This window comes from Schistocerca cancellata, chromosome 10, assembly GCF_023864275.1.
Source record: "Schistocerca cancellata isolate TAMUIC-IGC-003103 chromosome 10, iqSchCanc2.1, whole genome shotgun sequence".
Lineage (NCBI taxonomy): Eukaryota > Metazoa > Arthropoda > Insecta > Orthoptera > Acrididae > Schistocerca > Schistocerca cancellata.
The window spans coordinates 486,792-514,303 of NC_064635.1; the positions used below are offsets into that span (position 1 = coordinate 486,792).

Below are 27,512 nucleotides of genomic sequence, written 5' to 3' on the forward strand. Positions count from 1 at the left end.
GAATAATGTCTGTAATGTGTGTGACATCATCGTCGACGCTAGGAAAGTGACGGTCATCGAATGTCGCTAGAGACGAAAAAAGTGTCCAATCGGCTTGGCCAAACTTCCAGTGTCACAGGCGCATATATGGCTGTTGAGGCTGCAGTCTAAGGACACATGGAAAGTGGTCAGTCGAGTGTGTATCATCAAGGGCGAACCATTCGAAGCGCCGAGCTTGCGTAACAGTACCGACCAAAAGGTCCAAATGAGATAAATTTGTCGTGGACGCAGACAAAAATGTAGGGTCCCCAGTGTTGAGGCAAACTAGATCCGCTTGGTGGAAGACGTCTAGCAATAGTGAGCAACACGGACAAGGATGTGGAGATCCCCAAAGCGGGTGGTTGAAGTCTCCAACCAGCAAACAGGCGGGGTGGTAGCTGACCAAGAAGATGAAGGAGATCAGCTCGTGCCATTGGTGTGGACGATGGAATGTATAGAGTACAAAGAGAAAAGATATATCCAGAAAGGGAAAGACGGACAGCGACAGCTTGGAAGGAAGTGTTTAAGGGGATTGGGTGATAATGTAGAGTATCATGGAGAAGAATCATGAGTCCTCCATGTGCTGGAGTGCCTTCAACAGAGGGGAGATCAAATCCGACAGACTGAAAATGTGGGAGAAGAAAGCGGTCATGGGGACGCAGCTTTGTTTCCTGAAGACAGAAGATGACCGGCGAATAGGATCATAAGAGGATCGACAATTCGTCCCGATTCGCTCGAAGGCCGCAGATATTCCAGTTGATAATGGACATAGGGTGAACAGAAAATGGAGGAATGTGGACAAGATTGCCGTCAACTCAGCGACTGCTCAGAGCTTGCGACCGACAGCATGGAATGGCACTCAGCCGAAGGCAGAAGATCCTGATCCATAGATTGGTCAGGAGCAGCTCCTGCCACCAGCGATCGGCCGGTTGATCGGCCGCCAGCAGTGCGCCTCAGCGACACAGAAGACGGCCGAGGGCGGTTACCGATAGGGGGTGCTGTAGATGAGACACGCCTTGGCGGAGAAGGAGACGAACTGGGTTTCTTACTAGCCTTCTTGGAAACATGATGTTTAGATGAAGGAGGAAACGATGGTTGTGAGGTTGAGGTACATAAAAAATCTTCACGAGTATGCTCTTTTTTCGAAGCCTTGGTGTCTGACTTTTGGGCTCGAGATTTAGCAGAAGCCGATGGAGGGTGAGCCATAGAGTGGGCAGGCGAAAGTGGGGAAGTTGAACGGGCAATCTTTGCGCTGGCCGATCTGACGACCGTGGCACTAAAGGTAAGGTCACAAGTCTGCGTGGCCGCCTCCTTTGTTGGCCGAGGAGAGGCAAGGGCAGTGCTGTATTTTCCTGTCTGAGGCATGGTGGGCTGTCGACTGGCGAATAATTTTCGAGCAGCAAAGGTCAACACCTTTTCCTTCACTCTGATTTCCTGAATGAGCTTTTTGTCTTTAAAAATGGGGCAATCTCGAGAGGAAGCAGCGGGGTCACCCATACAGTTGATGCAACGAGGGGATGGAGGTGGACGAGCACCCTCATGGGCATCCTTGCTACACGTAAAACATTTGGCCGGATTGGAACAGGACTGGCTGGTGTGATTGAACCGCTGACACCGATAGCAACGCGTAGGGTTTGGGATGTAAGGTCGAACGGAAATTATCTCATAGCCTGCTTTGATTTGTGATGGGAGTTGAACTTTGTCAAATGTCAAGAAGACAGTACGGGTTGGAATGATGTTCATGTCAACCCTTTTCATGACTCTATGAACTGCCGTTACGCCCTGGTCAGACAGGTAGTGTTGAATTTCCTCGTCGGACTATACATCGAGGGAGCGTGTATAAACGACCCCACGTGACGACTTTAAAGTATGGTGCGGTTCCACCCGGACAGGGAAGGTGTGCAGCAGTGAAGTACGCAGCAATTTTTGTGCCTGGAGGGCACTGACTGTTTCTAACAACAAGGTGCCATTTCGTAATCTGTAACAAGACTTTATAGGACCTGCAATTGCGTCGACACCTTTCTGAATAATGAAAGGGTTGACCGTGGAGAAGTCGTGACCTTTGTCGGACCGAGAAACAAGGCACTGTGGCAACAATGGAAGGACTGTCTGTGGCTGAGACTCATTGAACTTATGCTTGTGAGCTGACATAGTAGAAGATGAGGAAACCATTGCGAAAGTATCCCCCATGATTACCGGCGTCTCCGATGGCGCGCTCCTTCCTTGTGGGGGCCCTCTCTGAGGGCACTCCCGCCTTAGGTGATTGTTCACACCTCAGGTCACACCTCCCGACAAACGGACGGAGGGACCAATCGGCACTTTCGGAAGGTATCAGCTCGGGTAATCACCCCTCCCTGGGCCTGGCCGTTACCTGGGGGTACGTACGTGTCCTCCCTGTCTACCCGGGGCAAGGAATTACGCGTTACCCCGTCACCGGCTACGCATGGATATGCGTGGGTCGGCCTTCAGACCCGCACAGGGAGGAAAAAAGAGAAAGGGAAAGAAAAGAAGAGATGTCTCAAACGCCGCAGCAGAGAAAAGGGCAAAGAGAAGAGGTAAGGAAAAGAGAAGGGCAAAGGAAGGACAAAGACTTGCAAGCGGAGAAAGCAAAGAATTTGTTACAGCTTCGAGCGTCCATCTCCGGACGTAGGCACAAAACATACTCCCAGAGGGGGAGAAAGGGAAGGAAAGAGGCGGTGGTGAGGGGAGGGGGGCGAAGAGGGGGGGGATGGGGAAGGATGCGGAAAGGGAAGGTATGCAGCCCGGAAAGAAAGGCCACATTAGCTCGGGGTCCCGTGCTCGCTACGCACGTATCCACAAAAGAGTTGTGGACCCCGTGGGGGGTGCTGGCACATTAATAACTGGTGTAACCACCAGAATGTTGAAAGCAAGCATGCATATGCATTGTGTCGTACAGGTGCTGGGCTGGAATCAGTGCCTGTTGCACTTGGTTGGTCAATACAGGAATAGTTAATGCTGCTTGTGGATGATGCTAGAGTTGTCATCCAATGATGTCCCGCATGTGCTCGAATGGAGACAGATCTGGTGATAGAGCAGGTCAAGGGAATATGTTGCCACACTATAAAATAGAGCATGCTGGGTTGCTACGCCAAGCATTATCCTGTTGGAAAATAACCCATGGAATACTGTTCATGAATGACAACACAACAGGTCGAATCGACAGTCTGACATACGAATTTGCAGCTAGAGTGTGTGGAGTAGCCATGACAATGCTCCTTCTGTCATATGAAATCGCAGACCGTAACTATAGGCATAGGTCTAGTGTGTCTTAACACACAGACAGGTTGGTAGCAGGTACAGAGATGGCCTCCTGCTAACCAACATACGAGCATCATTGGCACAGTGGCAAAATCAGCTTTTGTCAGAAAACATAACAGACCTCCATCTTACCCTCCAATGAGCTCTCACTTGCCACTATTGAAGTTGCAAATGGAGATGGTTTGGCGTCAGAGGAATGCACACTACATGGCGTCTGCCTTGGAGCTGTCCTTCAAGTTACCAATTTGTAACAGTTCGTTCTGTCACCATGGTGCAAACTGCTGCTCAAATTGCAGCTGCAGAATGATGCACAAGAGTCATATGCCAATCATAACAGTCTTCCCTCTCAGTTGTGCCACAAGGCTGTCTGGAGCCTGGTCTTCTTGTGACCGTACATTCTAGTGACCACCACTGCCAAGTCTTTCTGCAATATTGCAAAAGCACATCCAGCTTCTCAAAGCCCTATTACATGACTTCAATCAAACTCGGTGAGGTGTTGATAATCGTGTCTTTGTTACCTTAAAGGCATTCTTAACTAACATCAACCGGCCAGTTTGTTCGAGCGGTTCTAGGCACTTCAGTCTGGAACTGTGCGACCGCTATAGTCGCAGATTCGAATCTGGCCTCTGGCATGGATGTGTGTGATGTCCTTAGGTTGGTTAGGTTTAAATAGTTCTAAGTTCTCGGGGACTGATGCCCTCAGATGTTAAGCCCCATAATGCTCAGATCCATTTGAACCATTAACTAACATCAACTCACAACATCCAATCTCAAAACGGAGAGACGTCTACAGATGTTATAGTAACCTCTGGCGTGCCACAGGGGAGTGTTATGGGACCATTGTTTTTCACAATATATATATAAAGGACCTAGTAGATAGTGTCGGAAGTTCCATGCGGCTTTTCGCGGATGATGCTGTGGTATATAGAGAAGTTGCAGCATTAGAAAATTGTAGCGAAATACAGGAAGATCTGCAGCTGATAGGCACTTGGTGCAGGGAGTGGCAACTGACCCTTAACATAGACAAACGTAATGTATTGCGAATACATGCAAAGAAGGATCCTTTATTGTATGATTATATGATAGCGGAACAAACACTGGTAGCAGTTACTTCTGTAAAATATCTGGAAGTATGTGTACGGAATGATTTGAAGTGGAATGATCATATAAAATTAATTGTTGGTAAGGCGGGTGCCAGGTTGAGATTCATTGGGAGAGTCCTTAGAAAATGTAGTCCATCAAAAAAGGAGATGGCTTACAAAACACTCGTTCGACCTATACTTGAGTATTGCTCATCAGTGTGGGATCCGTACCAGATCGGGTTGACGGAGGAGATAGAGAAGATTCAAAGAAGAGCGGTGCGTTTCGACACAGGGTTATTTGGTAACCGTGATAGCGTTATGGAGATGTTTAGCAAACTCAAGTGACAGACTCTGCAAGAGAGGCGCTCTGCATTGCTGTGTAGCTTGCTCGCCAGGTTTCGAGAGGGTGCATTTCTGGATGAGGTATCGAATATATTGCTTCCCTCTATTTATACCTCCCGAGGAGATCACAAATGTAAAATTAGAGAGAATCGAATGCGCACGGAGGTTTTCAGACAGTTGTTCTTCCCGTGAACCATATGCGACCGGAACAGAAAAGGGAGGTAATGACAGTGGCACGTAAAGTGCCCTCCGCCACACACTGTTGGGTGGCTTGCAGAGTATAAATGTAGATGTAGATGTAAAGGTAACTAACACTAATGACTGTTACAGCATGTATTTAAAGCAAACCTGATTTGCATTCTCATAGAATAGACATTATCTTATCATCTTTCAGATGTAGAAACACAACACCTACCAACTTTCATTTATGTCGCACGAATCCTTGGTGTGTCCTTGGGGCAATTCTCCTCGGTTCTCCTTTGCAACGAAATATTTGAAAATGGTGTTATGCATTCATGCGAATGAAAATCCGAAAACTTGGCGATATGGATCGAGGGTGAGGACACCCTATCCACATTCCTCCAGAACCTCAACAACTGCTCCCCCATTTGCTTCACCTCGTCCTAGTCAGCCTAACAACCCATCTTCCTAGATATTGACCTCCACCTCATAGATGGCAACATCAGTACCTCTGTTCATATCAAACCTACTAACCACCAGCAATACTTACACTTTGACAGCTGCCACCTGTTCCATGGAGCCTAGCCACCTGCGGTCATCGTATCCACAGTGACAATCTGTCCCTTTCAAAATATATCGAGGGTCTCACTGAAGCCTTCACAAACTGTAATTATCCTCCCAAACTTTTACAAAAACAAATCTCTGGGTGCCTTATCTTTCCAGTCTCCCACCACATCACAAAGTCCCATCATCCGGCCACACAGAAGTATTCCCATCATAACTCAGTACCATCCAGGACTGGGGCAACTGATTGGTTGATTGGTTTAAAGAGAGAGAAGGGACCACACTACGAGGTCATCGGTCCCTTGTTCCTAATAAAACAGTGCCACAAGGGTGAGAATAAAACAGACAAAACATATAACACAAAACAGAAGGAAAGGAAAAGTCACAAGAACAAAGGGAAGGCAACGAATACTAAAAGGAACAAAAGAGGACAGTTTTTTTTTTTTTTTTTTTTTTTTTTGTGGTTTTAGGGCGCAAAACTTCTATGGTCATTAGCGCCCAGCCCGTGACTTAAGACAGTAAAAAACCGAAATTGAAAACCAGCAGCAATGGGAACAAAGTCATAAAATTGGAGAAACTAAAAGTAGAAGGAATGCTTAAAAATCCACTACAGAAAGGGGGTGGTTGTCCCCAAAAAAAGCTTCAAATGACTGACGTCATTTCACTGTCACTAATAAACTGGAGAACGCGGTCAGCTGAGCGCGTGTCATCTGCTAAAATCGACGATAGATCAGGCGATAGCTGTAGACGGGAGCGTAACGGATTAAAATAGGGGCATTCAATTAAAAGGTATCTTACCGTCCACAGCTGAGAGCAGTGGGGACAGAGTGGGGGAGGATCACCGCTTAAAAGATGTTGATGGCTAAAAAGACAGTGCCCTATCCGGAGTCTAGTTAAAATTACCTCCTCCTGACGACGCGTTCGGGAGGAAGAGGTCCAAGTGCAAGGAAGGGCTTTCACTTCCCGCAATTTATTACGGGTAAGTGTTGACCAATGCGCATGCCATAAATGAGCAACTTTGCGACGTAAACCGCTCCGTAGATCGGTGAAGGGAAGCGACTGAATAGCTGGCCGAGGAAGAGAGACTGCAGCCTTGGCCGCTATATCGGCCGCCTCATTCCCACAGATACCAGCGTGTCCCGGGAGCCAGAGGAACGCCACCGAGACGGCCCCCAGGTGGAGCAAGCGCAGACAGTCCTGAATCCGGTGGACCAGAGGGTGCACAGGGTAAAGAGCTTGTAGACTGAGGAGAGAGCTGAGAGAATCTGAGCAGATAACGTACTGTATCCGCTGAGGGCGGCGGATGTAGTGGACAGCCTGGAGAACAGCGTAAAGCTCCGCAGTATAAACCGAACACTGGTCGGGAAGCCGAAAGCGGTTTGGGGTGTCGCCAACAATATAGGCACTCCCTACACCTAACGATGCTTTCGAGCCGTCGGTGTAAATAAATGTGGCGTCTGTCATTTCTGCACATAGAGCAGCAAATGCTCGACGATAAACAAGTGTAGGGGTACCATCCTTGGGAAATTGACAAAGGTCACGGAGCAGGCAGATCCGGGGACGGAGCCAAGGCGGTGCTGTACCCCAAGTTGTCAAGAAGGTTTTAGGAAAGCGGCAGGAAAGAGAATGGAGCAGTTGACGGAAGCGGACTCCCGGGGGTAGTAGGGAGGAGGAGCGGTCTGCATACCCTACATCAAAGGAGGCGTCGAAAAAAAGGTCATGGGCTGGATTAGCAGGCATGGAAGACAGATGGGTAGCATAACGACTCAGGAGGACTGCTCACTGATTGGACAGCGGAGGTTCAGCAGTCTCAGCATAAAGGCTTTCCACAGGGCTAGTGTAAAAAGCTCCAGACACTAAACGTAATCCACGGTGGTGGATAGAGTCGAGACGCCGAAGAATAGACGGCCGAGCAGAGGAGTAGACTATGCTGCCATAATCCAATTTCGAGCGCACTAAGGCGCGATAGAGGCGGAGAAGGACCACTCGGTCCGCTCCCCAGGAGGTACCATTCAGGACACGGAGGGTGTTAAGCGATCGCAGACAGCGAGCCGAAAGATAGGAAACGTGGGAGGACCAGCACAGTTTTCTGTCAAACATAAGACCCAAGAATTTAGCGACGTCTGAAAACGGAAGGTTGACAGGACCTAGATGTAAGGAGGACGGAAGAAACTCCTTACGTCGCCAAAAATTGACACAAACGGTCTTACTGGGTGAGAAACGGAAGCCGGTTCCGATGCTCCACGAGTGGAGGCGATCGAGACCTCCTTGAAGACGTCGTTCAAGAAGGCTGGTCCGTTGAGAGCTGTAGTAGATCGCAAAATCGTCCACAAAGAGGGAGCCCGAGACATCAGGAAGGAGACAATCCATAATCGGATTTATGGCAATGGCAAACAGTACAACACTCAGCACGGATCCCTGGGGTACCCCGTTTTCTTGGGAGAAAGTACAGGAGAGAGTAGTGTTCACCCGCACACTAAAAGTGCACTCTGCCATAAATTCGCGAAGAAAAAGGGGCAGCCGGCCTCGAAAGCCCCAAGAGAACAGTGTGCGGAGGATGCCTGTCCTCCAACAGGTATCGTATGCTCTCTCCAGATCAAAAAATATTGCTACCGTTTGGCGTATCCGGAGAAAATTGTTCATGATATAAGTGGAGAGAGCAACAAGATGGTCAACTGCAGAACGATGCTTCCGAAATCCGCATTGGGCTGGTGTTAAAAGACTGCGGGATTCCAGCCACCAAGCTAAACGGTAATTCACCATACGCTCCAAAACCTTACAGACACTACTCGTGAGAGAAATGGGGCAATAGCTAGAGGGGAGATGTTTGTCCTTTCCAGGTTTCGGAACGGGAACGACAATAGCTTCCCGCCACCGTCTGGGAAAGGTACTGTCGGTCCAAATTCGATTATAAAGGTGAAGGAGGTAACGTAGACTATGGGTTGATAAATGCAGCAACATTTGGACATGGATACCATCCGGTCCTGGGGCGGAGGAGCGAGAAGAAGAGAGGGCATGTTGGAGTTCCCGCATGGAGAAAACAGTATTGTAGCTTTCGTGATTTTGAGAGGAGAAAGCAAGATGTCGCACTTCTGCTGCACGTTTCTTCGGGAGAAACGCTGGCGGGTAATTTGAAGAGCTCGAAATCTCAGCAAAGTGCTGACCCAACGAGTTAGAAATTGCGACGGGGTCCACTAAGGTATCATGCGCGACAGTGAGCCCAGAGACCGGGGAGAAACTAGGCACGCCTGAGAACCGTCGAAGCCGACTCCAAACTTCCGAGGAGGGAGTGAAGGTGTTAAATGAGCTAATAAAGAATTTCCAGCTTGCCTTCTTGCTATCGCGGATGACACGACGGCATCGCGCACGGAGATGCTTATAGCGGATACAGTTGGCCAAAGTAGGATGGTGACGGAAAATGCGAAGAGCACGTTGCCGCTCACGTATTGCGTCCCGGCATGCCTTGTTCCACCAAGGAACTGGGGGGCGCCGGGGCATTTCGGAGGTGCGTGGTATTGAACGTTCCGTAGCTGTAAGAATAACGTCGGTAATATGTGTGACCTCATCGTCGATGCTGGGAAAGCGACGGTCATCAAATGTCGCTAGAGACGAAAAAAGTGTCCAATCGGCTTGGGCAAATTTCCAGCATCGCGAGCGCATATATGCGGTGGAGGCTGCAGTCTAAGGACACATGGAAAGTGGTCACTCGAGTGTGTATAATCAAGGGCGAACCATTCGAAGCGCCGAGCTAGCGGAACAGTACCGACCGCAAGGTCCAAATGAGATAAATTTGTCGTGGAGGCAGACAAAAATGTGGGGACCCCAGTGTTGAGGCAAACTAGATCCGCTTGGTGGAAGATGTCTAGCAATAGAGAGCCACGTGGACAAGGATGTGGAGATCCCCAAAGCGGGTGGTGGGCATTGAAGTCCCCAACCAGCAAATAGGGGGGTGGAAGCTGACCAAGAAGATGAAGGAGATCAGCTCGTGCCATTGGTGTGGATGATGGAATGTATACAGTACAAAGAGAGAACATGTATCCAGAAAGGGAAAGACGGACGGCGACAGCTTGGAAGGAACTGTTTAAGGGGATTGGGTGATAATGGAGAGTAGCATGGAGAAGAATCATGAGTCCTTCATGGGCTGGAGAGCCTTCAACAGAGGGGAGGTCATATCGGACGGACTGAAAATGAGGGACAACAAAGCGGTCATGGGGACGCAGCTTTGTGTCCTGAAGACAGAAGATAACTGGCGAGTAGGATCGTAAGAGGACCGACAATTCATCCCGATTGGCTCGAATGCCGCGGATATTCCAGTGGATAATAGACATAGGGTGAACAGAAACTGGAGGAATGTGACCAAGGGTGCTGTCAACTCAGCGACTGCTCAGAGCTTGCGACCGACAGCATGGAATGGCATTCAGCTGAAGGCAGAAGATCCTGATCCATAGGTTGGTCAGGAGCAGCCCCTGCCACCAGCAATCGGCCGGTTGACCGGCCACCAGCAGTGCGCCTCGGCGACACAGAAGACGGCCGAGGGCGATTTCCGCCAGGTGGTGCTGTAGATGGGACACGCCATGGCGGAGAAGGAGAGGAACTGGGTTTCTTTGTAGCCTTCTTGGAAGGCTGATGTTTAGATGAAGGAGGAACCGATGGTTGTGAAGTTGCGGTACGTAAAAACTCTTCACGAGTATGCTCTTTTTTCAAAGACTTGGCGTCTGACTTTTTGGCTCGAGATTTAGCAGAACCCGACGAAGGGTGAGCCATAGAGTGGGCAGGCGAAAGTGGTGAGGTTGAACGAGCGATCTTTGCGCTGGCCGATCTGACGACCGTGGCACTAAAGGTGAGGTTGCAAGTCTGCGTGGTCGCCTCCTTTGTTGGCCGAGGAGAAGCAAGAACAGTGCTGTATTTTCCTGTCTGAGGCACGGTGGGCTTGCGACTGGCGAATAATTTTCGAGCAGCAAAGGTCGACACCTTTTCCTTCACTCTTACTTCCTGGATGAGCTTTTCGTCCTTAAAAACAGGGCAATCTCGAGAGGAAGCAGCGTGGTCACCCATACAGTTGATGCAGCGAGGGGATGGAGGTGGACAAGCACCCTCATGGGCATCCTTGCCACACGTAACACATTTGGCCGGATTGGAACAGGACTGGCTGGTGTGATTGAACCGCTGACACCGATAGCAACGCGTAGGGTTTGGGACATAAGGACGAACGGAAATTATCTCATAGCCTGCTTTGATTTGTGATGGGAGTTGAACTTTGTCAAATGTCAAGAAGACAGTACGGGTTGGAATGATGTTCATGTCAACCCTTTTCATAACTATGAACAGCCGTTACGCCCTGGTCAGACAGGTAGTGCTGAATTTCTTCGTCAGACAAACCATCGAGGGAGCGTGTATAAACGACTCCACGCGAGGAATTTAAGGTACGGTGCGGTTCCACCCGGACAGGGAAGGTGTGGAGCAGAGAAGTACGCAGCAATTTTTGTGCCTGGAGGGCACTGTGTGTTTCTAACAACAGGGTGCCATTCCGTAATCTGGAACAAGACTTTACAGGACCTGCAATTGCGTCGACACCTTTCTGAATAATGAAAGGGTTGACCGTGGAGAAGTCGTGACCTTCGTCAGACCGAGAAACAACAAGGAACTGTGGCAACGATGGAAGAATCGTCTGTGGCTGAGACTCAGTATACTTACGTTTGTGAGCAGACATAGTGGAAGGTGAGGAAACCATTGCGGAAGAATCCCCCATGATTACCGGCGCCTCCGATGGCGCGCTCCTCCCTTGTGGGGGCCCTCTCTGAGGGCACTCCCGCCTTAGGTGATTGTTCACACCTCAGGTCACACCTCCCGACAAACGGACGGAGGGACCAATCGGCACTTTCGGAAGGTATCAGCTCGGGTAATCACCCCTCCCTGGGCCTGGCCGTTACCAGGGGGTACGTACGTGTCCTACCTGTCTACCCGGGGCAGGGAATTACGCGTTACCCCGTCACCGGCTACGCACAAAAGGCGTGGGTCGGCCTTCAGACACGCACAGGGAGGAAGAAAGAGAAAGGAAAGAAGAGAGGTCTCAAACGCCACAGCGGAGAAAAGGGTAAAGAGAAGAGGTAAGGAAAAGAGAAGGACAAAGGAAGGAAGAAGACATAAAAGCAAGGAAGGCGAAGAATGCAGTACATTTACGAGCGTCCGTCTCCGGACGTAGGCACAAACCATACTCCCAGATGGGGAGAAAGGGAAGGAAAGAGCCATAGGTGAGGGGAGGAGGGGCGAAGATAGGGATGGGGAAGGATGCGGAAAGGGAAGGTATGCAGCCCGGAAAGGAAGGAAGGCCACATTAGCTTGGGGTCCCCGGCTCGCTACGCACGTATCCACAAAAGAGTTGTGGACCCCCTGGGGGAAAAAAGAGGAGAAGAAAACAAGAGAGAGATGCTGGAAACAGAAGGGAGTAAAACATGAAAGCAGATTACAGTGGCTGGCCAACCACGAGAATAAAAAGGGAAAGCCAGCCACTCTGCTACACATTAAAACCTCCACCCTAAAAGCACTAGGGTGGAGGACACAGAGGGACAAAGGATATGCGCTAAAACCTACATAGAAGTATAAAACCCACTCCCACGGATAAAAAGTAAAACTAAAGCTGCTGTGGAGGCATTGTTGCCCAACACCGAAGGCAGGGTGCTGGGAAAGTTAAAAGTCTGCCACAGAGCGGCTGAAAGTGGGGAGTCCAGCAAGAGGTGGACGACTTTCATTTGGGAGCCACAGCGACACTGAGGTGGGTCCTCACGAAGGAGTAGGTAACCATGCATTAGCCACATATGGCCAATACGGAGCTGGCAGAGGACATCTCATTCCCTGCAAGAGGCCTGCATGGAAGACTTCCACACAGTCACAGTCTCCTTAATGACATGCAGTTTTTTGTGCGTGCTGTTATGCCTATCTTCAGAAGCGTTTCCGCGTTGCCTGTTTGGCCAGCCTGTCAGCAAGTTTGTTGCCGGGGATTCCGACGTGTCCTGGGCTCCACACAAACACCACGGAATATTGCTTAAGCTGATGAAGATGAGGGAGCCAAGTCAATCGAGTGTCGAAAACCAGTCCTAGGAATTGATATGTCTCCACTGCAGTGAGTGGATCGTCATTATGATAAAGTGTGGGTTCCAGATGAACGATACGACGCTGACAGAAGCGCACAACACACGACTTTGTGGCTGAAAACTGGAAGCCGTGGGCTAGAGCCCGTGACTGCATCTTGTGGATGGCTCCCTGGAGGTGCCGCACAGCAACAACAGTACTGGAGCAGCAGTACGAAATGCAGAAGTTGTCTGTATACAGAGAAGGTGAGACGGAGGGCTCGACAGCCACTGCTAGACCGTTAAAAAAATAGAGAGACACTCAATCCAGAGCCCTGTGGGGTTCCATTCTCCTGAATATGGATGGAACTGTGGGAGTCACCAACTTGGACACGGAAAGTACAAAGCGACAGGAAGTTCTGGATAAAAATCGCGAGTGGTCCCCAGAGACCCCACTCATACGATGTGGCAAGGATATGACGTCGCCAAGTCGTGTCTTATGCTTTACTAAGTCAAAAAAGGCAGTAATCCGGTGTTGCCATCCGGAAAAGGATTTTCGGATGGCAGATTCGATGGACATAAGATTATCAGTGGTAGAGTGACACTGGTGAAAGCTGCCCTGATATGGATCCAGCAAGCCACGTGACTCGAGGACCCAACCCAACCGCTGACATACCATACGTTCCAGCAGCTTACAAACAACATTGGTGAGGCTGATGGGTTGATAGCTAACCACATCAAGCAGGTTTTTACCGGCTCTGAGTACCGGGATGATGGTGCTCTTCCATCATTGTGATGGAAAGACGCCATCGCGCCAGATCCGGTTGAAGATGACGAGAACATGTCGGTTGTAGTCAGATGAGAGATGTTTAATCATCTGGCTGTGGATGTGATCAGGCCCAGGAGCTGTGTCGGTGCAATGTCCAAGGGCACTGAGGACCTCCCACTCTGTAAATGGGGCGTTATAGGATTCACTGCAGCATGTAATGAATGAGAGGACGTTCCCTTCCAGCTGCACTGCTGTTTGAGTGTGCGAAAGGCTGGGGGGTAATTCTCCAATGCAGAGGCTCGAGCAAAGTGCTCAGGAATCGCGTGTGTGTCTGTACGTAACTCGCCATTTATGGTAACACCAGGGACAGCTGTTGGTACCTGGTACCCGAAAAGACGTTTTATCTTTGCCCAGACTTGGGAAGGTGACATGTGGCACCCGATGGTGGACACGTATCTCTCCCAACACTCCTTCCTCCATTGTTAGATAAGGTAGCGAACACAGGCACGGAGCCGTTTTTAAAGCTATGAGGTGCTCCAGGGAAGGGAGCCACTTGTGGCACTGTAGAGCGCGCCAATGCTCCTTAATTGCTTCAGCGACTTCCAGTGTCCACCAAGGGACTGCCTTACGCCTCAGGCATCCTAAAGAGCGAGGAATCGCGTTTTCTGCTGCAGAAACAATTGTGCTAGTCACCTGCTCGACCATCACATCGATGTTATCGTGTGGGGGAGATTCAGCGGTGACTGCAGAGGTGGAAGTTCCCCAGTCCACCTTGTTGAAAGCCCATCTGGGCAGGCGTCCGTGTGCCTGACGCTGGGGCAGTGACAGGAAGATGGAGAAGTGGTCACTACCACACAGGTCATCATGTGCTCTCCAGTGGATAGATGGGAGAAGTCCTGGGCTGCAAATTGATATATCAATGGCTGAGTACCTACCATGAGCCCCACTGAAATGTGTGGCGGCCCCAGTATTTAAGAGGCAGCCACAGAGCAGGTCCAGGGTTCACAAAGATACCATGCACCAGTGGAGCCAATTACGGTGGAAGGTATAAACAAAAGTGAGGAAACACCGGTAGGTCAGGGAGACGAACAACAGGAAATAACTGATGCAGAGAAGGCAAAAATTTTGCGAGAATTCCATGACGCACCCATAGGTGGTCATCAAGGGGTCATGAGAACCTACGATTGTATACGAAAATACCGAACGTGGCCCGGTATGAAGAAGGACATTGAGGACTATATTACAAAATGCCCTAGTTGTCAGAAAAACAAAACACAGAATAAGACAAAAATGCCTTTTGTTGTAACACCAATGCCGCAAGGCATATTTGATCGGTGTGATATTGTCATTGTCGGCCCATTAACGGTAACCAAGAAAAACAACAGGTATATACTGACATTTCAAGATGCGCTAACGAAGTTCATTGTGGCCGAACCCACAGAAAAACAGGACGCAGAAACTGTGGCTCGCGTACTAGTGGAAAAAATAATTTTGGAGTTTGGAATGCCTTTGGTAATACTCAGTGATAATGGCAACAACTTCTTGAGTGTCACACTAAAAAGAGTGTGCAAAATGTCAAGGATAGACAGAGTACAAACTTCTTGTTACCATCTGCAGCCGAAAGGCTCATTGGAGAGGTCGCACCGCACCATAACAGAATTCCTAAGACACTATATCAACAGACAGCAGACAGACTGGGATGACTGGCTTCAATTTGCTGTCTTCGTGTTCAATACTATACCTCATAGTGCAACCATAGTGCAACGAGTTGTTTTTTGGTAGAGAATGCAACATACCTGGAACATTGCAAAGAGATCCCACAGGTGTTACGCATAACCACGATGATTATGTTCTCGAATTAAAAGAGAAAATGAGGCAAATGCACCAGTGTTCAAGGGATCATAACCAAACAGTGTAAACATAAAAATAAGGACTACTATGGTAGAATGAAGAACCCTAAAGACTTCAAAACAGGTGATCAGGTTCTGTTGTACGATGAAAGTGCCAGAAGAGGTAGAAGTCGTAAGCTAGACACCCAGTGGCATGGTCCCTTCACTGCAGTAAGGACAAAAGGACTGAATGCAGCTATCCTTTTAAGAAGAAACAAATTTTTAACAGTACATGCCAACAGATTAAAGGAATTCTACTAAGACTAGATTGTCTTGAAATTACAGATGAGGAAACCGATGAGAGTGTTGTACCTGGTGAGCTGTATCGCTGCCGTGTACACCCTCAGACACTATCAAGATTTTAATGTGGAAAAGTTTCCTTCGTCCCCAGGCTTGTATTATGTCAGCAATGGCAAGGTACCGATCTACAGTGTGACGTGGAAAATTGTAAGTTATATTCATTTAGGACAACTCCAAGCTAAAGCTGAGGAAACGAGAGATTTGCACATTTATCTGTAAGTTATTGTAAACAGAAATTTACCAGTCTAGGAATTGGTGATCGGGAATGCACAGCAGTGGAACAGACTTTAGAATGGCACGTTCGAAAGATACGAACTGCACAACGTCTAATTGGGCAATTAACAAGGCCTGAGACATGTAGAAAAAGAGGTATCTTGAATTTTGTGGGAGAAATCAGTAAAATTCTGTTTGGAACCTTATACGAACAGGATGCCTCGTTTTTCAAATCAAAGATTGATTGCTGCCAGCATTCTCAAAAAATTAAGAAAAAGTAATGTACAGTCAGCTTTATAACCATCTTATCTCAAATAACATACTGTCAGAGTCACAGTTTGGATTTCTCAAGGGTTCTGATATTGAGAAGGCTATTTACACTTACAGTGAAAATGTGCTTAATTCATTAGACAAAAAATTGCAGACAACTGGTATATTTTGTGATCTGTCAAAGGCATTTGACTGTGTAAATCACAATATCCTTTTAAATAAATTAGAATATTATAGTGAACAGGAAATGCTGCAAAATGGTTCAAATCTTATATCTCTGGCAGGAAACAAAGGGTGTTATTAGGAAAGAGACATGTATCAAGCTATCAGGCATCATCCAACTGGGAACTAATTACATGTGGGGTTCCACAAGGTTCCATCTTGGGGCCCTTGCCTTTTTTTGTGTATATCAATGACGTTTCATCAGTAACATTACCAGATGCCAAGTTTGTTTTGTTTGCCGATGATACAAACATTGCAATAAATAGCAAATCACGTGTAGTCTTAGGAAGATCAGCTAATAAAATATTTGCTGACATTAATCACTGGTTCCTAGCCAATTCTTTGTCGCTAAATGTTGAAAAAACACACTACATGCAGTTCAGAACATGTAAGGGGTGTCCCATGAGTATATGTCTAACATACGACGACAAGAAGATAGAAGAAGTGGACAGTGTTCAATTCTTGGGATTACAGCTTGATAATAAATTCAACTGGGAGGAGCACACCACAGAACTGCTGAAGCGTCTTAACAAATCTCTATTTGCAATGCGAATTGTGTCAGATATAGGGGATATAAAAATGAAAAAAACTGGCATACTATGCTTACTTTCATTCCATAATGTCATATGGGATTATTTTTTGGGATGATTCATCAAGCCAAGCTAAAGTTTTCCGGGCACAAAAACGTGCAGTAAGAGTTATATATGGTGTGAACTCGAGAACATCCTGCAGAAGCCTGTTTAGGGAGCTAGGGATACCAATTACTACTACTCAATATATTTATTCCTTAATGAAATTTGTAATTAAAAATATATCACTTTTTCAAACCAACAGCTCAATTTATGGACTAGAAATAATAATAATCTTCATTAGGATTTAAAGTCACTTAGTCTTGTACAAAAAGGTGTGCATTATTCAGGAACGCACGTTTTCAATAACTTACCAGCAGCTATAAAAAGCTCAACAACCAATGAAATTCAGTTTAAGAGAAGCCTAAAGGATTTATTGGTGGCCAACTCCTCCTACTCCATTGATGAATTTCTCAGTAAAACCAACTGAGTGTGTGTGTGTGTGTGTGTGTGTGTGTGTGTGTGTGTGTAAGTACAATCTAACTTCTGCACCAATTCAGTACAGTAATGTGTTCATTGTAAATAAGTATTATAGTAGTTGTAGTACATGTTTATTACCTTATAAATAAATAAATAAACTTTTTTATTTTAAATTCAGTGCATTGGTATTTGTAAAATGGTTCTTTCATATAGTGTTCATAAAAAATGACGATCATTCCACTGTGGAATGGTACATTAGCTTATTTGTTTTAGTTGTAAATATTTGTCATGTATTATTGTTTTTCTGACATGTTCTACATCCTGGAGAACCTCCTCACTATGGATCAATTGGAATGAAAGTAAATCTAATCTAATTGAAAGCAAACAGAGCAAGTTACCGTAGTCAAAACCACTTTGACAGGTTTCAGTCACACATTATCTAGCCTTGCACGTAATGAAGAAATTAATGTCAAGAACATGGGGAAACTTCATAGATACATGAATAAATATGATAATAGCACAGATCAAAAAGTACAACACTTAGCTGGTCTTACTACTGTCAATGAACAACTGATACAGTTGTTATCAATATTTATGGAATTAGAATGGGAATACGAGTTGTTAATTGCTGCAATTGTAAACGCACAAAAAGGAACCTCATATAATTAATCCAGTTCAAACAGTTAAATACGCACAATTAATTCAGGATGACATCAACGATAAAAGAAGTTCCCAATTGCACTCACAGAACAGAATGAGTACCAGCTGCTACGCATAACAGATGTTGATGCTTTCTTGTCAGTCAATATACTACGTTATGTGCTAAATGTTCCATTAGTGGAAAATGAGTTGTTCAATTTATACAAAGTGTGACCTTTACAAACAGAAGTTGATGGAAATCAGAATTTACTCATGTACATGCAGCCTGAGAAAGATTATTTGTTAACTGACAAAGCTAAGTAGCACTATGTCAAACCGAGTAGCGAACAACTATTATGTAAAGAAATAGAACATGTTTGAAAAATTTGTAAACAAAAGTTTGTTTAAATGTCCACGCACGATCACGAAGCTAGAATGTTGCAACCCATAATGGAAATTCCTAGCAATTCCATTAAAAAGTTTGTGAAATTGAATGATAGTATATGGACTCCCTTGAGTCAGGATCAATGGTTGTTCGTTGGCCCAAAAGAGGAAGGGTTGACAGTTTTGTGTAACGATAACAAGCCCACAGATGTACTAGTAAAAGGTACAGAAAACTGACCTTTTATGGCAGGTGCAAGGGATACGAAACCCAAGTGTTCATACAGTCTGAACAAATCATAAGAACTAACGTGACTAGTGATGATATAGTGCCCGCTCTAAACATGCAGATTGACTGTTGTATAATTAACAAAGAACAAAGAAACATATCAGAGCTGAAGTTAGACATGCCATTAGAGCATGTAGCACAACATTTGAACAACCTCAAGGTTGCTTGTCTAAATTAGCCGAAATAGAGGAAGAGAGAGCATTCCAAGAACAGCACAGTTTCTCTGAAATCTCATGATATCACTATTCGTTCTGGTCTTACCTAGGAGTTGTCATACTGATTATTTTGTTTATATGTTGTTTCTACAGATATTGCAAATGTTTCCGAGATTGTTTCAAATACGTGTGGAAAGGCATTGCAGATGATTGTTGTGGCCGAATATGTGTGCAAACAACAATAGTAAATACATGCGAAGGGTCAGAAATGGCACGCATCCGGAGTAGACGACCCCTCCGAAACAGCAGTCGAAGTATTGATGAGCGAAATGAGGACTCTGCTACTTCAGCATGCAATGAAGAAAGTATTCCACTACCGATGCCAGTTCCGCATAGGGATCAAAGACAAAACAAGCCACAGCAGAAAACCCCCCTTAGTACATGATGTTGTTGTTGTTGTTGTCTTCAGTCCTGAGACTGGTTTGATGCAGCACTCCATGCTACTCTATCCTGTGCAAGCTTCTTCATCTCCCAATACCTGCTACAACCTACATACTTCTGAATCTGTTTAGTGTATTCATCTCTTGGTCTCCCTCTACAATTTTTACCCTCCACACTGCCCTCCAATACTAAATTGGTGATCCCTTGATGCCTCAGAACATGTCTTACCAACCGATCCCTTCTAGTTGTGCCACAAACTTCTTCTCCCCAATCCTATTCAGTTCCTCCTCATTAGTTATATGATCTACCCAGCTAATCTTCAGCATTCTTCTGTAGCACCACATTTTGAAAGCTTCTATTCTCTTCTTGTCTAAACTATTTACCATCCATGTTTCACTTCCATACATGGCTACACACACTGTACAAATACTTTCAGAAACAACTTCCTGACACTTAAATCAATCCTCGATGTTAACAAATTTCTCTTCTTCAGAAACGCTTTCCTTGCCATTGCCAGTCTACATTTTATATCCTCTCTACTTCGACCATCATCATCAGTTATTTTGCTCCGCAAATAGCAAAACTCCTTTACTACTTTAAGTGTCTCATTTCCTAATCTAATACCCTCAGAATCACCCGACTTAATTTGACTACATTCCATTATCCTCGTTTTGCTTTTGTTGATGTTCATCTTATACCCTCCTTTCATGACACTGTCCATTCTATTCAGCTGCTCTTCCAAGTCCTTTGCTGTCTCTGACAGAATTACAATGTCATCAGTGAACCTCAAAGTTTTTATTTCTTCTCCATGGATTTTAATACCTACTGCGAACTTTTCTCTTGTTTCCTTCATTGCCTGCCCAATATACAGATTGAATAACACATCGGGGATAGGCTACAACCCTGTCTCAATCCCTCCCCAACCAATGCTTCCCTTTCGTGCCCCTCGACTATTATAACTGCCATCTGGTTTCTGTACAAATTGTAAATAGCCTTTTGCTCCCGGTACTTTACCCCTTCCATCTTCAGAATTTGAAAGCGAGTATTCCAGTCAACATTGTCAAAAGCTTTCTCTAAGTCTACAAATGCTAGAAACGTAGGTTTGCCTTTCCCTAATCTAGCTTCTAAGATAAGTCGTAGGGTCAGTATTGCCTCACGTGTTCCAACATTTCTACGGAATCCAAACTGATCTTCCCCGAGGTCGGCTTCTACTAGTTTTTCCATTTGTCTGTAAAGAATTCACGTTAGTATTTTGCAGCTGTGACTTATTAAACTGATAGTTCACATCTGTTAACACCTGCTTTCTTTGGGATTGGAATTATTATATTCTTCTTGAAGCCTGAGGGTATTTCGCCTGTCTCATACATCTTGCTCACCAGATGGTAGAGTTTTGTCAGGACTGGCTCTCCCAAGGCCGTCAGTAGTTCTAATGGAATGTTGTCTACTCCCGGGGCCTTATTTCGACAGTCTTTACTATTTCCGTTAGCCGCCCGAAACCAGACAGAATTTGCTCCGATCCAAAGTGACATGTCATTGGTACCGACATGAGCCACCACCTGCAGTTGGCTGCACCCTGTACTCTTCATGGAATCTGGAAGCACTCTTTCCACACCCGGAATGACTCCCCCCGAAATGCTCACGGAGTGCACACTGGCTTCCTTTCCCTACTGGACAGTGCGGTAATTGCACCATGAGTCGAATCCAGGAGGGCAAAGGTGGTTCATTGGTTTTTCATCAGTAGACAGTCTGTAGAAGAAGGTAGCCCATACCGCCTGCTTCATTTTCAATGAATCCTCAGTATTATTTCTGATGGCCATCCCATAATACCGCTGCAGTTCATCTATCATTTTGTCTGTCAGCCTGCCTCTTATGGTTTTACCACCAGAAAGTTTCTTTTCTCTCAAACTTTGTTTCAACTTCCTCGGCCTGGTGCCCGTACTCTTCCAGAGATGATCTTATAACACAGCAATTCCCAACCTTCTATGTAAAAAATTACCGATTTTATTAAATCTTGAAGTAACGCACATAAAAATTTTATCATTTTCAACCAGTGTAGATTATATTTACAAAATAAAATAAAATACTTCTCACGTGAGATATAAGTGATACATAATTTTATTTGCAAAACTGCAAATTTTATAATGACATAAAAAAAATGTGAAAACATATTTCTTTTCTGTTCTATCACCACTTAATTTCGTTTTCAAATGTTTCTTTACAAAGGGAAACACAGGAAAATTGCCACAATTTAATCCTTGTACCACTGAAAAGATGAATGAAATAAGTATTTATGTCAGTGGTGTGAAACAGCTGATATTATTAAAACTGAACAAAACTCCAGGACCCGATACGATCCCTGTCAGCTCCTATACTGAATTTGCAGCTGAGTTAACCCCTCTTCCAACTATAATTATCGTAGATCCCTTGAACAAACAACTGTGCCCAGTTCTTGAAAAAAGGCATAGTAGAAAGGATAGTAGAAATGATACACAAAATTACAGTCCAATATACTTGACACAGATTCATTGTAGGATCTTAGTACATATTGTGAGCTCAAACACAATGAGGTGTCTAACAGAATGACCTCCTAGGTGTCTTTAACAGAATGACCTCCTCAAAGATAACCAGCATGCATTTTAAAAACATCGATCATGTGAAATCGAGCTCTCACTTTCCTCGCATAACATAGTGAAAGATCTGAATCAAGGCAACCAGACAACCGCAGTATTTCTCGATTTCCGAAAAGCATTTGACTCACAGTAAGTATCATACTTACACTTATTGTCAAAAGTACGATCATATGAGGTATCAATGTCACATTCTATTATAATACGGAACAGACGGCTGGACTGCATAAACAGCAACTCTATTACGGCTTAAATTTAAACATTACACATTTTCATTCTGTTGTGTGTTCTTGTCACTAATGTATGTGTTGTATAAACAAACTTTGCGCAACTTTACAGCATGTTCGGTTCATAAACAAAAGGGAAATCTGTTTCAATTATGGTTGTTGTAAACGGAAATTTTGCAAGCAATATTTACGTACGTACCCATTCTTCGATAATCGGCTGATTCCCTACGTCCATCGTTCCCTCACATTAAGCAGCAAGCCACGAAAGTCAAATTCTTAATTTAATACATACGTTACACATATTTCCCATTAGAATTATCTGGACTCAGAGATACAACTCTGCAAAGATAATCGTAGTGGCAATTAACCGTTAAGTCCCCCAAAAAAGTTTCAGGGAAGCCAGACGATAATTAATAATAACAATTCGTTTTAAATGTAGCACAAATTCGTAAAACAAAACTGTACAACAAAGCCATAATACAAATTTTTAAAATATATGCGCAATATGACGCAGTTGTATGTTGGGCATTGTTGGCTAATCTTTGCTGATACGTAGAACGCGTAGGAGACGGTCAAAGGATGAAAAATATGTATTTTACCCCAGTTTATTATTGTAAGAGAATTAAAATAAAATGGAAGTAATGTAAAACGACGTGTGTTAACTTGACAAGGATGCCAGTAGATATAAACAGATTGACTGAAGGGTGGCTGGAACTGGAAAGTGACCCCGGTAAGGTTGTGTTTACGTTGTCAAATGTTTACTATTACAAGCGTTCAGTGTGTTGCTGTCGGTTTGTTTAGCTTCTGAATATGTAATGAGGTGAATGACAGGACCTAGATGTTATGTTAATCGTTCCTGTCATCAAACGTAAAGTTTTCTAACTTTATGAATAAGTGTATTTACGTCCATAACATTCTATTTTGTTGGAAATGCCAATTTTCCCCCAGACCTATTCAGACTTATGATTTAGTTTGGCAAACACAGTCATAATTGTCGTAATTACTGTATTGTTAACAATTTCTTTTATTGTTTTATCTTCACAGGATTGTTTACACTACTTTTGGAAGACTTTGGAGTAAAAGGAGTACAAGTTGAGGAGATTTATGATTTGCAGAAGTCGCTCGAAGGCCCTGTATATGGTTTTATATTTTTGTTTCGATGGATTGAAGAACGTCGTTCACGGAGAAAAATTGTTGATGAGATAGACAGCTTTGTCAAGGATGAAGAAGTTGTCAACAACATATTCTTTGCACAACAGGTATGTTAGTATGATTCATTATAAGCAATCACACACAACTTGTGCTTTTGGCTGCCTGCAACCGTTAGGCCTATTGTAGTATTTAGTTTTCTTCCATCACATCACCAATTGAAGACGACATATTTTTTGTTTTTGTGGATTATTTGTAATATTTTAGCTTTTATCACAGGTTGCCCCCTTTCTTTGGTCGGTCTCATGAACTTCTTCAAATAACATATGTAAATTTGACATAGTTTGTAGGCATAAGTTTTTCTTTAGCCAATATCTGATGATATGGTATGTTCACTGGTTAGGCATTAAGAAAGATGATGAATGGTATGTTTAACTATAATGCAATTTACCTTACTCCCCAAAAAGTCTACAGTTATATCTGTACATCTTCAGCTATGTGCATAATCTGAAAACCACTGTGAAGTGCAGGAAAGAAGTTACTTAGCATCATTACACATACTAGGGTTTCTTTTCCCAGTCAAGTATCATTGGGAGTGCATGAAGAATTACTGCTTAAATTCCTCTGCACCTACTAATCTACTCATCATGGTCCTTACTATTAAATGGAAAAAAGATTGAGCTTTTCATTTGATGGTCGTACTGATACAGACTGCACTTGGACCTGGTACATGATTGAGGAGTCTAGTTTTCCATTGCACTTATGGCACTCTCTACACCTTTTCTTTGATAAATGCATGGCCCCATTGCTTACTTCAACCTTCCACCACTTTTCCTAATTTTTCGGAAATGTAGATCATGCAGGGAAGCTCACTCAGTGTGGTATACGTTCCACCTTTGTGTCTCACCTTAGCACCCTTTCTTTCCAATAGAGAAGTACACTGAAAACCCAGCATGGTAGACATCCTGTTGTGGAGAGGTCTGTCATGATTTTCCATCATGACCTCCTCTTGCAGTCTGACAGTGAGCTTTGTGCCAGCTTGGAGTGTCGGGGTGTGCACTTTGTCATGTCCGTAGTGGGCCAAAGAACAGTAGGGTTGCTGTCAGGCCTTCGTCTTGGCCTCTGAGGACAATTTTTTGGCTAAAAAAAGTCAAGGTGATTGTATACCACTGTGACGTGAAACAGTGTGTTTCCCCCCATGTGGCGCATCAGATGCATGAAATTCAGGCATGTCTTTATGTTTATGTTGCAGTACCAGCCTATAATATACTGATTGTGGACAACTATTGCAAGTGAATCTTCCTTGCACCAAATATGCTGGGTTGTTGGGTGGAGCTTGCACATATGTCCTGGTAGCAGCACATAATGTACCTCCTTGGTTGCTTCACACTCTCACAGTGTACCGACAGCATGATTCTCCAGTGGAACTGTAGTGGTTTTTTCCATCTCCTGGTTGAGTTACATCATGAACATATTATCTGCATTGATTTCTCATCTCTCCCATATTTCCTAATCTTGGGTGACTTCAATGGCTATTATCCTATATGGGTGGAACCTCAATCGCTGGCCATGGTAAAAACATTTAAAACTTACTGGCAGATCTCTACCTCTGTCTCTCGAATACTGGTGCCCCCTACACTTTAGTGTGGCACATTGAACTTTATCGACCATTGATCTTTCTATTTGCAGATCTTCTTCCATCCATCCACAAGAAAGTCCACGATGACCTGTGTGGTAGTGACTACTTCCCGATCTTCCTGTCCTTCCCTCAGTGTCACTCTCCTAGCCCTAGGTGAGCTCTTAACATTGCCGATTGGGATCCTTTCATCACCACTGTCATTCTTAACTGCCTGCTACGTGGAGGTATTAATGCGGCTGTTCAGAGTGCAACAGCAGCCGACTTAGTGGTTCCCTATTGTTCGGGATTCCCCACCCCCCCTTCCTCAGTAGATAATACCGTGGTGGACCTCAGAAATCACCAAGGCCTTAGAGATCACAGGCGGGCTCTTCAATGCCATACTGAGTAAAGTAGCGCAGTGGTTAGCACACTGAACTTGCATTCAGGAGGATGACAGTTCAAACCCGCAACTATCTAGCCTTTCTTCCCCATCCTTGACACAAACAGAGCTTGTGCTCCGCCTGTAATGACCTTTATGTCAACAGGACATTGAACCCAATATTCCTTCCTCCCAAAGCTATAAGTGGCATCTGCCGATGGAGCACCTCATTGCCTTTAAACAGCTTTGTGCTCCGGTCTGCCACTTAATAAAAGAATGGAAGCAATAATGCTGGGAACAGTACATGCATTGTGCTTGAGCCTCTGCACCTGAGAATTATCGACCTGCCGTACCTGTGCTCAAACAGCAGATGGAGCAAATCCACTTATGTCTCGCTACACAGCACTTGGAGCTCTGTAATGCTCCATTCAGTGATTGGGAATTATTCATAGCCCTTTGATCTGATGCAGCCCCAGGGTCACACCGCATCGACAACCAAATGCTCAAACACTTATCGATGGATTGTCAATCTCACCTCCTTACCATCTTCAAAACCGTATATGGAGCAAGGGTGAATTCCCATCTCAGTGGCGAGATAACATCATCGTTCTGGTGCTGAAACCGGGTAAGCATCCCCTAGAGGTGGATAGCTGTTGCCCAGTTAGTTTCACCGAAGTTCTCTGTAAGTTGCTCAAGCGTTTGGTGAGCCATCGGCTCTGTTGGCTCCTTGATTCTTGGGGTGTTCTGGCCCCCTCCCAGGGCAGTTTTTGCCAAGACTGTTTCTCTGCTGATAATTTGATTTGGTTGGAGTCCGGTATCTGGACAGCTTTTGACTAGATGTTAGTACCTTATTGCTTACTTCTTTGACCTTCAGTCTCCGGGTATCGGCTTCTGATTTTGGTCCAGAAGTTCTTGTCGCACGGTACTTTCTCGATCAAGTTAAGTCTGTGCTTTCTAGAGTACATTCACCACGCTCCCCCCGTATGCAAGAGAATGGGGTCGTGCAGGGCTCCGTTTTGAGCCTCCCTTTCTTTTTAGTGGTTATTAGCAATCTTAACATCATCTGTGGGGTCTTCGGTATCCTGCTCTCGGTATGCCAACAATTTTTGTTTTTAATGTTGCTTCTTTAGTGTGAGTTTCGCTGAACACTACACCGTTTGAAAGATGCAGTCGTGGGCCCCCATCTGTGGCTTTCAGTTTTCAGCTGCCAAGTGGCATGCGCTTCTGTTGACCTCTCACTATTTGTCCACAACCAGTCCTTTACCTTGACAACCAATTACTAGTAATTAATGTGGTGGGGCCTTATTGTGTTTGCGACTGGTCTTCGATGTCTAATTGACGTGGCTTCCCCGCCTTTGCCGACTTAAGCAAATGTTGCCGACTTAAGTAAATGTGCTCACTTAATACACTTCTGTGCCTCAGTAACACCAGCTGGGGTGCACACTGCACTACACTTCTTCAGTTTTACAGAGCCCTGATCCTGCCCTGCCTTCATTGTGGGACTCTGGCAAGTGGTTTGGCATCACCCTCACCATTGCAGTCACTGGATCTGATGCACCACTCTTGGGTCCGAGTTGCAACAGGAGCCTTTCAAAAGAGCCCTGTGGACAGCCTACTCACAAGGCTCAGGTTCCTCCACTACAGATTGTGTGCTGACAACTACTATGCAGTTATGCTCTACACATTCACAGCTCCCCTAACCATCTAATCTACTGTGTTCGTTTTGCTAATAGGGATATCCGCCTATCACAACAGAGACCCAGAACTGGGGGTCACAACGAAGTTTGACTCTAATGTCTCTGGTCCGAACTTCAGCTTCCCCCCACTGTCACCTCTTGTCAGGAAGCAACTGAATACTCCCCCACGGTGTGCACCCCGACCTCAGATCAGTCTCGATTTATTCTTCCGATCTAAAGATACAGTTGAGCCCACGGGTTTTTGTTGCCTATTGCCGGCTGTCCTCGATGTATTACCGTGTCGGGAACTGGTATACTCTGACGGCTCGACGGTCTGTGGGCGAATCGGTTTGGCCTACACACGTGCGTGTTGCAGTGAACTACTGGATGTATTGTCTTCACTGCAGAATCGGTGGCTATCGAACGGCCTTTATCCGTGCTCGTTCTAGTGCTAGTGAGGTGATTCCGACCGGCAGCAACTCCCTGAGCAGTCTTCAGGCTATAGACCGGTACTATCCTCGTCACCCGTCAGTTGTGACTGTCCGGGATCTCCTTTCTGGCCTCCATCGAGGTGGACGGCCGGTCTTCCTCGTTCGTATCCCTGGACGTGTCGGTATCTCGGGGAACGATCGTGCTGAACGGTCGGCAAAGTTGGCTACTGGGATACCACTTGTAAAATGGGGTCTC

The 27,512-nt window shown here is 45.4% G+C and overlaps 2 protein-coding genes across 3 annotated transcripts in view; one reads left to right on the forward strand and one right to left on the reverse strand.

The window, feature by feature from the left end:
• LOC126106907 (serine/threonine/tyrosine-interacting protein-like) overlaps positions 1–22,335 on the reverse strand; it is a 65,530-nt gene extending 43,195 nt beyond the window's left edge. Inside the window, exon 1 of the mRNA XM_049913325.1 lies at positions 22,203–22,335. Coding sequence (XP_049769282.1) covers positions 22,203–22,238 — 36 coding nt within the window. The 5' untranslated portion in view covers positions 22,239–22,335. The remainder of the gene's footprint in view (positions 1–22,202) is intronic.
• Positions 22,336–22,549: 214 nt separating this feature from the next.
• The window catches only part of LOC126106906 (ubiquitin carboxyl-terminal hydrolase calypso), a 199,011-nt gene continuing 194,048 nt past the window's right edge, over positions 22,550–27,512 (forward strand). For both annotated transcript variants that reach the window (XM_049913323.1, XM_049913324.1), the window contains exons 1-2: positions 22,550–22,733; positions 23,048–23,262. In XM_049913323.1, the coding sequence (XP_049769280.1) occupies positions 22,676–22,733; positions 23,048–23,262 (273 nt within the window). In that variant the 5' untranslated portion in view covers positions 22,550–22,675. The remainder of the gene's footprint in view (positions 22,734–23,047; positions 23,263–27,512) is intronic.